At 35.1% G+C, this 11,860-nt stretch overlaps 1 protein-coding gene across 1 annotated transcript; it reads right to left on the reverse strand.

The window, feature by feature from the left end:
• Positions 1–1,221: 1,221 nt before the first annotated feature.
• Positions 1,222–4,868, reverse strand: myf6 (myogenic factor 6). The gene is given in 4 exon segments (XM_056455031.1): positions 1,222–1,708; positions 4,135–4,228; positions 4,358–4,837; positions 4,839–4,868. Coding segments are annotated over 4 exon segments (720 nt in total). The 3' UTR covers positions 1,222–1,592.
• Between the last annotated feature and the right edge of the window lie 6,992 nt (positions 4,869–11,860).

The raw sequence follows: 11,860 nt of genomic DNA on the forward strand, positions 1-11,860 counted from the left end.
CCAACTCACCCAGCTAGGACTCAAACCAGCAATCTTCTTGCTGTTAGGCGACAGTGCTAACCACTGAGCCACCATGCCACTATGGTTTATAAATGAAACAGTGATTTAAAAAAAAATATAAAACAGAAAAAATAAATAAATACATAAGATTTCTTTAAAGTTTATTGTTGGAAAGACATCCAGCAGTGATCAAGTGCTCTCTTTTTCATGTTAATTTATAAAAGAATTTAAGTAACAGCAATATATTACAAAATATGTACATTTTAGAGGACCACATAAATGGACAAGAATCATATTGTTTATAATAATAATCCTGAAATAAACCTGGAATTACCTGCAGTTACTACACTGAATGGTCAATTACAACTCATATTATTACACCGGGACACTTCAAAATAATACTTCATTAAAACTATAAACAATGCAATAAAATATTACAGTATGCAATGCTTAACAGATCAAAACATTCTTAAATAAAATATAAAGATTAATAACTGGGAGAAATAGTTACATTAATAGAATGGTAAATAGTTCCTTCCTAAAAGTTCTTTATAGTGGAATAAGGTTCATTAGATTATGAAAATGTTCATCACACTATGAAAAAGTTTCTTTGGCAAACTATAATGGCTTTTATGGCTGTTTCCATCCACCTATTTTTTGCACATTTTGGAGTATTGCATAAACTTTTAATTGTTAAGAAAAACTCTACATAAACTACAATGAAAACACATTTAGCGAAAAAGTAATGTGATTTTGTTTTACAGATCATGTGATATGTGCGTTGGGGCAGAATTAATGGATAAACTAGCAGACCGAACACATTGTTAAACTATCTGAAATGTTTTGGTCATTCTAAAATCCCTCAGCCAAAGTCTGTCATCAAAATGGTTCAGTATTATTACCTCCAGAATTGTCTTAATTGGCTGCGTTCTCATAATGCATCTTACACCTCCAAAATCCACTGCACATTCATTACATTTCAACTTCTGAGGTGGAAGTAATTTATAAAAAAATATAGAAGCCCACAGTAGCTTCGTTTACCACAGCAAATTCCTTTTTTCGTTCAGATTTTTTGCCGCTAGTTTATCGAGAAGTGACCGCTTTTTTTTCTCTTTGACTCATTGGATGGAAACAGAGCTTCATTCACAAATGTTTTATGTGATATTCCAGTTTTGTGCATAAATATAATAACATATTTGGAAGTTGACATAGCAAACGTCATCCTTTTGGAACCTTAATTTACTAATTGAAAATATTTTTTCACATATTTGTATAAATATTCATTTGTGTAACAGGGTAAGGTTAATTCACTTCAATTGTTAAGTTGAACTAACATTGAACAGTTGTATTTTTAACATTTAAATGAACAAAGATTAATATATAGTGTATCAGATAGTTACCATTAGCTAATGCAGTAAGAAATTAATTGAATTGAATCGTCAGACTGATCTGTTATGCATTATATAGGCATGTTTGTTAACAACTTATAAAAAGTTATTGCAAAGTGTCACCTATTACATTTAAAACATCGACACTAGCTCATGGAAATAAATAAAAATATTGGGAAATGTGAGGTGGGTGATGTTTGAGCTTCACTTCTCTGAGATCTGGCTGGGACAGCGAGCTTTGGGCTCTTCAGTGGAAATGCTGTCCACAATGGAGGAGAGGCGACGGAGACTGCTGGACTCTGAAGACTCCAACACAGCTCCTGAAACACACATCATGCTCATCGGTCATTATGCACAGAGAAACACACGGAGGAAATGGCAGGGAATTACATAGACAGGATTATATGTGTGAAGGACAGTTAAACACTCTTGAAATGGATAACCTCAGGTAAAATGAATACTATAATATCTTGCTTCACGCTTCTTACTATGTATAATTTACCAAGAGTTTAAAACAAACTACTAAACCATTTCACAAGTAGACTTTTCAGACTATAAAGGTAGGAAATAAATGTCTCTTTTCAGTGCAGTTGGTCTAATAAAACATTGAAACCCCTAATTTGTATAAAACATGCAGCGATTTCTGTGACTCTCAAAGGCTTTTATACTAGTGCATTTTTTTAGTTTGAACTTTTTTAAGTTTTCCTCGTCCATACTGCCATTTCCACTGCATCACTTCTGTACAGCTCCAATTCTATCTGTTCACCTACAGTACTATATATGACTGTATAGGCCATTTGTCTTTTTCCTGACATGTGACCCATAGGAATTTTACTAAAATAGTGCCACAACTATGAGTAAGACACAATGCATTGTGCCCTTTCTGTAACAAGTTGTGATTTATATAGCTAAAACACATGCAAACGCAAACAAATGTGTACATTAATTGTGCTCACAAAGCCATTCCAAGTGTGTAAATGTACGTTTAGTGAATTGGAAACAGGAAAAATAACAGGTAAGAGACTTTCTAAAAAGTCCACACATTCCATTTCAATGATTCTGTATTTTAACTGGTAATGCTGGTCATTTGTAATTACTAGGGTCAGACGGAATCTGCTGACATTTTTTGCTATTTCTGCTCAGAATTTTGTTAAAAATTTGCGGATTTGTGCGGAATGATTTTGGGGAGTATCATAACTAAAACCTTATATATGAAATAAAAAATAATACCTTTTAATTTTTTTTAATGTTTACAATACAAATCCAATTAGATCCACTTGAATTAGTAAAAAAAAACAAGTCTCTCATATAACATATCTACTAAAAGACAGAAAATATTACTTTACAAACTGTATTGTAAAAAAATCATTTCAATATTTTCATATTATTCAATAATATTACACACATTAACACAAGTAAATAAACAGAATCAATGATGGACTAAAAATCTGCAGAAATCTGTGGAATTCTGCACGCGCAGATTCCGTGTGGGCCTAGTAATTGCACAACCACACATGCAATACGACACTGTCATTATTTTTACACCAGCCAAAGAATACGAAACCAAAAACTATAGTTTTTATAAGCTGCCTGTGCAAACAAGTTATTTAATCATTTATTGGAGGACGAAACTCCATTTTGGCTGAGTTTTCAGTTTTGCTACTGAAATCATTACTAAAATAATTTTAAAAGTGTATTTGTTTTCATTTTGAGAAGGTAATCAGGGACAAAATCTTTATTGACAACATGTGAAATTTGGGTGACAATTTTGAATGTGTTTCTTTCTCTTTTTTATGATTTATTTTTGGGAATTTTTCTCCTTTACTATGACAACACAGTATAAAGAGAGAGAAAAGGTTAGTGAGCCGGGATTCGAACTCTGGACAAGTGGCGCGTAATTGTGGTATACTGTTCACGAGACTGTTAGCACCAACAAATAAAGTTCGCTGTGTTGAGAAAGCAATTTTTTAATTAAAGCAATATAATGTCTGATGTTTACATAAGTGTATGCAAATATACCATTACTATAGCATTCATCAATAAACATGACAACTGATGTCTTTAAATATTGGAATATAAAATCCCAATGTACCATTGCATTACATATGCAAAATCATTTCCAGATACATCAGTTTAATGGCTATTGTGGTAGATTTTTTTGAAAGTGTCAAATTGTGCATGTTGACATGATATAATTTCACAAGCCTCATTTAAAGACTTTTGGCCCTGATCACTTTCCATAGTGTAGACACGCCTGGAAATCTGAGCGCTTAGGAGCACATGAGTCCCATGACGAAGTAGCTTAAATGTTGATCATGCTTGTCGTGCGTCTACATTCAAAATAATAAAGTTGAGCATTTAAAAGACACAACGGGGTATGTTTCACTATAGATGTCTAGCACATCCATGCAGAGTTACCATGACAAAAGCAATAATACTCTGCTCTTTACCTGATTTTAACATGGTTGTAATGACAAAAATCCAGGGTTAAATGCAACAAGGAGTTATGTACAGAATATTCTGTGTAGAGAATTATGTGTGGAAAGTATTCCACAAACACAATTACTGACAAAGAATCACAACACACTGCTGACCTTTTTAATAAATTCTTATTCAACCTTGAATTAAGTTCCCAAGTTTGCAATCTTCAGTTATGCACAGATACATGCAAGCAAAAGCACACCGACAACCAGCCCATGAAACCACCAGAAACCGTAAATGAAGTTAAATCCTGCTCTGTACCAACCTTCTCTATGACCTGCCATCTGGGAGCTGGAATGATCTGGATTCTCCTGCCAGCTCTGGCAGGTCTTTTTCCAATGATACTCACTGGCAGTCACCTGAACAGGCAATCATGATGGAAAAGCATTACTAATACTCTTAATGTAACTCTGAAACACAAATCATAGCATTAGCTGTATGCGGAGTCAAAGCACCACTTGGATCCAGAGCACAATGGATGAGCTTACATGGTTTTCCTTCAGGTTGTATGTGTAAGGGTCAGTGTCATTGCTCTGCTCTTGCTCATCCAGCGAATGCAAGAGGTCCTGCAGTTTCTCAATGTAGGTTATCGCACTGCGTAAAATCTCCACTTTGGGCAGCCTCTGGTTCGGATTAGGCACCGTCTTTTTCTTTAGCGCGTCAAAAGCTTCGTTGATCTTCTTGAGCCGCCTTCGTTCTCTCAAAGTGGCGGCCTTTCGCCGGTCAGTCGGAGCAGATTTTCGTTTACAGATCTTGCAAGCCCACATGAGGCACTGGCCCTCGCAGTGCGCCTGGAGCCCTGGTGGAGCGAGGACGTGCTCCTCTCCGCTGCTCTCGCACCCCGTTTCTGACGGGACGGGATCCTGACCTGGGGATAGAGGACTGTCATTCCCCTCGTACAAAGGGGACACTTCTGGCATATCCAAGGTCCCATGGTCCCCCTCAAGATAACGCAAATCATTGAAAAAAATAAGTGTTGGTCTCAAACAGGTCCATCATGTTGTTGTAGGCTGTTTTGACAGTAAGACTGTTGGCATTTAAATAGCCCAGTGACACAAGTTGGGGGACTTAAATATAGCATGTGAAATTCTATCCAGCGCTTAGCTGTTGCGGGGCTTCAGATTCAATTCAATAGGCCTTCTGGAGTCCATATGAAAAATAAAGGAAACACTCAACTGGGGTGTTTTACTAACTACTTGTTTTAATACTATTAAGTAGAAGATTGATGGAGATATTTGATTGCAATGTGAGCTTTCCTAAATAAATAAATACAATAAAGAGAAGGAGTAACTTTTTATGTCAATTTAACATTAAGCAATCAAGTTGCTTGCAGTTTGTTTTACGAAATGTCTTTACAGTGCGCTTAAACTGCCAAATAGATTTCGCCAGGAGCTACACTTATTTCTTGCCAAAAACATTAAGTTTTTTTTCTTTTAATTTTTTTAAATACAATACTATGCATGATCAGACTGTGTAAAATTATCGTGGTTGTATTAAGATTATTTACCTTTTTGTATGATAGTAAAGCTTAAACTCAGGAGTTTTATCTGCAAATTTAGCTTAATGACATAATTTCAGACCAGTCTTGCCCTTGAAAACATGTTCAGTTACACTTATACTTGTTCTTTGTGTCACAATGCAGTAAGCCTCAGCATTCTGAGAAGCAACAAATAAAACATTCTGCATTGTAACTGCTGTCAAGTCTTAATTTGAATAAAAATGTATGATGCTGATTTAATTAATACAATAATCTTGCTTTAAGTTGAAATGCTTTGGTGAATTTTGGCTTTAGGTTAAAATATGACAATTCTTAAATTAAGAGGGATTATCCTGGTGAGTTTTAAGACAACACACAATAAGAAAAGGAAACTATTAAAAAGACATTAAAAAGCAAGTTTTAAGATAATTAGACTCAATAAACCGCTTGGAATATGTTTTATAAAACCTGTTTGTAAGACATATTTTGTTTACTAAAGCTTTATTTATCTTTCAAAGTATATCTTACTGCACTGGCAGATAATTTGACTTGTTTCTAACTTGTATCTTCTTAAATCATTTATTTTTTTCACATTTTTGGGTGGTTATTTTTTGCAGTGTACCTGAGAAAATGCTTGGTTACATTTTTTTTATTAAAGTGAAAATTTATGAAGCAAATATATTAACATATCAATGTGCTAGTATACCTATAACTGCACTACATCAATACTACTTGTGATTAACTGTGAGTAAAACTTTAAGATTAATTTAAGTTTAATAGTGTAAACATAACTACATTTTTTTCATTTGTACTGCAACTACACAACAAGTGAATATAACAGAACACCAAGTAAATGATTTGAATACATTTCTTAGTTTATTAAAGAGTACACTTACTGTACATCCCTTATGTGAAACATTTCATTTGGTATAATTAGCTACTAGGTGTTGTGATTGTCAGAAAAGTAATACATTCATCAAATTTAAAAATGTGTCTTGACATTCATCATCACCTAAGGAAACAGATGCCTTAATTTGATCCAGTGGTGACTCTGCAGGATTGTTTTCAATACTTTGGAGCATTGTAAAGTCTGAAAGGCAAAATTTTTATCTACAAAAATTGTCTGCTTTTATCGATATGTGTTGGCATTTAGACTTCCTAAAATTGCTCTATATTGTTAGTAAATATTCCACACACATGCACACACACCCACCCCCACACATATACAAAAGGTCCTATTATATAAAACTTCAGAAACAGAGGCCTCCAATGTAAATATGACCTGAAAAAAGGGGATTCAGCATAAACATTCAGAATTACTGCTATGAATAAGTTGTAGAATGTCTGGTAGTGTTTAAGTGTTAACAAATAAGAATAGCCATGATAATGAATGAAAAATGATGTTTAAATAATATTTTTGACTTGAATAAAATTAATTCATTCATAATTTCTATTGTGTGCAACTAAGACTGCTCACTAGCATGGTGTATAAATCTAGTGAAAATTAATTTGTATGTACTAATAACTTCTAAGTACGAAGACTAATTCACAAAACATTAACCTCAGCATTTATTAATAATGGACTAAAACACACAGACACAGAATTGCTGGACAACTGGAAAGAGGGTCTTGTTTTCATGCCCTGTAAAAATAGCCTGGAATGTGTGCAGTCAAAATGGCTTTGAAAAGCTCACGCATGTGAAGTAAAAATAGCTATAAGAACCATTTATCTTAATTCCGAAAACACATGAAGGCCTTTCCGAAGTGTTATGTGTCCTCTGACATTTTGTACAAGATCAGTGTGAGAAGTTTTATTGAGGGCTGCTAGTTGCCGATGGATCATGTTGCATATCATTTTAGAGTAGACCGTTTTAAAATTTTAATCAGGCAAAATTGTATACTTTATTCTGATGCTGAGGATTATCAGGGATTGATAAAATAGTCCATCGACAAATCAAACTAATTTTATAATTGTTAACTTCGCCCCAGGCTGTCCAAAAATTATATGACATTATTTTGTCAGGGCGGTTCATTCCGCTGTGTATCCCGGATTAATAAGGGACTAAGCCAAAAAGAAAATGAATGAATGATTATTTTGTCAGCTAAAAATGAATATAAGATGAAAACTCATGTTTCATGTGGTGAATATTTTTGATTAATAACTCCACATTTCAAGAGAACAGCTTCAAAGGAATTAACATCAATTTGTCCAATAAGTGTCTACTTTAGTTTACCCCCACTCCCAACACTTTGTACAACAAGTGGGTAAACAGTTTTTAAATACAGTACATTTTCAAAAGATGTTATTAAGCTCTGCAGCTATTTGGGGGTTTCTGACTGGATTTTCTTACTTAAATGGAAGAGCTTCACATAAACAGAGGTATAACTCCAACATTCTGCTATTATTATAAAGTGCACCTATGATGAAAATCACTTTTGGAAGATTTTGGACAGAACTATGTGTAGGTATAGTGTGTCCACAGTCATATTAGGGTGATTTAAAATCTTAAATCTTTTTTTTTTTAATTTCCTGATGTTAAAATAGGATCCAAATACCTTCCATTTGAGGGCCGACTGCAAACTTGAGGTAGGAGTTTGGTTTTTCCACCCACCAAATTGATTGACAGCTGTGTATTAACATATCTCCAAAGTAACACGTATAGTCACATCAACAAGACATTAAAGATCTGTTCAAGAATGAGTTTTACAAGTTTAAAACATTCTTAAAACAGTGCATGTTTGTAATAGGAGGGTAAAACCTGCTGTAATTCATCACCACAGCTGCATAGTGTCAGTACTATTATAAAAGAAGATGTTTCAATTCCCGGTTTGTGGACATTAGATCAGTATTATTGTGGACATTAACAAACAGATATCCATACACCAGTGTATATTAAAGGGCACCTATGGTGAAAAATTTACTTTTCAAGCTATTTAGACAGAAATGTGTGTAAGTATAGTATTTAACTGACATAATGGGGTGAATAAACACACCCAGTCTTTTTTTTTTTTTCAAATTTAACAACATAAAAACGGTGGACCAATTGGAGCTGTTTTCAGATCGACCGCAACTTACGTAGGAGAGCGGTCCCCCCGCCCACCAATATTGATTGACAGCTGCGCGCATTAACATGTCCGGTGGTCACGTGTATAATCATATAATCAAGACAGGACGTGCGCAAAGCAGCCGGGAATAAAAGGTCCTGTTCAGTTTGCTAGGATCATTAATCATCATCAAACGTGATCAAGAGTGAGTTTTACAAGTTTAAAATGTTTTAAAACAGAGCACTGGTGTAATGAATTACAGCGATTTACTTCAGATGCACTTAATCAGCACAGCCGCGTGTCAGAACAATTATAAAGGAAGACGCTTCAATCCCGGTTATGAATATACATTAATATAAGAGATATCCATACAGCAGTGGATATTACCAGTATCATGTAACATGCGTGCAAAACGAGTGCAAAGCTTAACGCGCGCTAGCTCTCTCTCTCTCTCTCTCTCTCTCTCTCTCTGTGTGTGTGTCTTCGTGTCTGAGCTGTGTGTGTGTGTCTTCGTGTCTAAGCTGTGTGAGTGTGTGTCTGCGTGTCTGAGCTAAGTGTGTGTGTGTGTGTGTCCGCGTCTGAGCTATGTGTGTGTGTATGTCAGCGCTACGTTTGTGTGTGTGTGTGTGTATGTGTGTGCGCTATGTGTTTGTGTCCTTGCTGTGTGTGTGCGTGAACTTTGTAATGACATTGTGTGTGACTCATTGTTGCAAATCCACAAAAAAATGCATCAAATACTGATTGTTAAAGTTCTTACTGTAGTATTTCTCACACACGTTATGTGAGATCTGCTTCTTGAGGCAGCTGAGGGCGGCGATTGCTGACAAGCATGTGGGAACGGTGGGCGGGGAGGACTAGCTTAAAGGGCCAGTACAAAAAAACAGCAAAACCTTTTTTCCAGCTATAATATAGACACTTCAAACAGCTATAATAAATAATCTGATGGGTGTTTTGAGCTGAAACTTTACAGACACATTCTGGGGACACAAAAGACTTATATTAAATATGAAAAAAGGGGTAACCTATGTGCCCTTTAACATGTATCCCGTCACATTTAAACGCTGCTAAAACAGTTTTGTTTACACATTTGTCTACCTACATTACAAATGCTGATGATATGAAGGAACACTTTCGCATGTCAAGACATACATTTGAATGTGTGCTGCAGCTTTCGTGTTTTTAAAATGAAAGTCTACCGGTGTTGTAGGCTAACGTTACTCAAATCTAAATCACAGGAGTGCACGCAACAGCGCAGAGCTTGGAGGTAAACTCACAGCGTTTTTTCTTAAGCATTTTATTGATCATTTTTTTCCACAGCTGGCACTGAGAAGAAACATAGAAACATTATATGACTAACAAACAGCAGCTAAATGTGTCTGGAGAAGGATTTAAAGGTATTTATTTTTCATAAACAGCGCAGATGTGAATGTGTCTGACTGTTCTGATTGGCTGGAGCAGATGTCCCACATCAGTGCATTCTAGACATGAACGCGCTCTTTCCATCAATTTTCCTTCTATGTTCACACAGCAGCATTCCAGGATAATGTTACAACTTCTCTTCCTGGAAAATTGGAGGAACAAATTTACAGGTAGTTTTAAATAGGGTCTGTTTACTGGTAATTTTCCAGAAAGGTCTGTATGTCTGAAAGGGGCTAATGTGTGTGATTCATCATTGCAGAAAGGCTTGAATTAACTCCACAACAAATGCATCAAATAACTGCTGGGAAAGTTCTTACTGTAGTAAGGGAGATCTGCATCATTCTTTCTGTCACTGTGATGTACATTTACGTGAGACGTAACAGGAGAAGGCTACACGCATCAGAGCCGAGAGATACCGAGAGATCTCTATGGCTCTGACACGCACGTGAGAACAGTGAGCAGGGAGAACCAGTTCATTTACATTAAAGGCACAGACAACAAAACAGGTACAATATCCTAACAAATCAAATTTCCAATATTCAGAAAGGTATAAATAATCTGATGGGTATTTTGAGCTGAAACTTTACAGACACATTCTATAGACACAAAAGACTTATCGTAAATCTTGAAAAATAGGTGCCTTTAAAGGAAACCTTTTGTAACTAAAACTGTGTAAAAGTGCTAAAATGTACTACTGACTGTGTTCATCTAAAAGAAGAAAATCTAATTCACAAAGGATGGCTGAGGGTAAGAAAATTATGGTGTAAATGTCAATTGTGGGTGAACTATTCTTTTAAGATACATTGCCTTTAATGGATAAGTGTTTTTACTGAAAGTTTCAATACATCAACCCATCTTCTTTAATGCTATGTGAAGGTTTAAAGGGATAGTTCACATAAAAATGAAAATGTATTCTCAATTTACTCTCCCTCAAATGGTTCCAGACATGAGCTAAATTCTTCTGTTGAACACAAAAGAAGATATTTTGAAAAATAATCTAATAAGAAATATTTTACTAATAAGAAACCTTTTTTAGAAACTATATTTTTATTTTTGGGTGAATTATCCCTTTAAATCATTGTGTGTTGTCTCTCATAGTGAACACATCTCCTATTCCCTTTGGTGTACAAGGTTATGGGCTTTAGGATCAATACATTCTCATAAACGTGTTTGCGACAGAGGTGATGATCTTCTGCAATGTCACCAATGTCATTCTCAACTCCCAAAATAATGAATTAGCATTAAAATTATAATATAAGGAGTGTTAACTCTGCACCCTTCCCCACATCCCGACTGCTGTCTGCTATCAAGAGCATTTCAAATCAGCACGGCTTCATTGGCAGTGGCGGAAAGTCCATCAGCTGCTCATTCAGCACTCAGGAAGGGAACATAGTTTTCTTTTACAAGGCTTTTCATAGGAAGAGAAGCCCACGCATGTTCACTTGATCTCACAGGATTAGTTTTAGAGGCCATGAGTCCAGGAGTGATGAATGCATTTCATTGCTTTAACACCTATAAAGCTATTGTTTGAATCAGTTGAACAAACAGGTACAAATGAGAAAGAGGTTCTGAAGAAAGCCCAAAATGTGACCCAATGGCATTTGGGTGATTACAAAAGGTTTATTTCATTTTGGAGGACCACCTTTACAGTGACATGATTTACTTGATTTACTCCATACAATATAGTGTTCGAAGTGAAAAAATAAGCGCAAGTTTTTATATATTGCATATTTTGATAAAAAAATATATGTTTTTGTTCATATTATGTATATTTTTTGTAATTTTTTTGTGATAAAAAGACTTTATGGTGGTAATGGTTTTATGATGATATTTAAAAATGATTTTATGGTGGTAATTCCCAGAATAATTCCCATTTGTGGAAAACTTTGTGATGAAAAAATAAATAAATAAAAAAAATATGTATATATATATGATTTCTTACCATATTATGTAGCCTTTTATGTTCAGTGTGCAATCTGACACAATGACAATGACAATAAAGCTTCTTTATTTTGGTCTCTTGCCAAGACAAGATCTAAAACAGATCTAA

Source organism: Danio aesculapii, chromosome 4, assembly GCF_903798145.1.
Source record: "Danio aesculapii chromosome 4, fDanAes4.1, whole genome shotgun sequence".
NCBI lineage: Eukaryota > Metazoa > Chordata > Actinopteri > Cypriniformes > Danionidae > Danio > Danio aesculapii.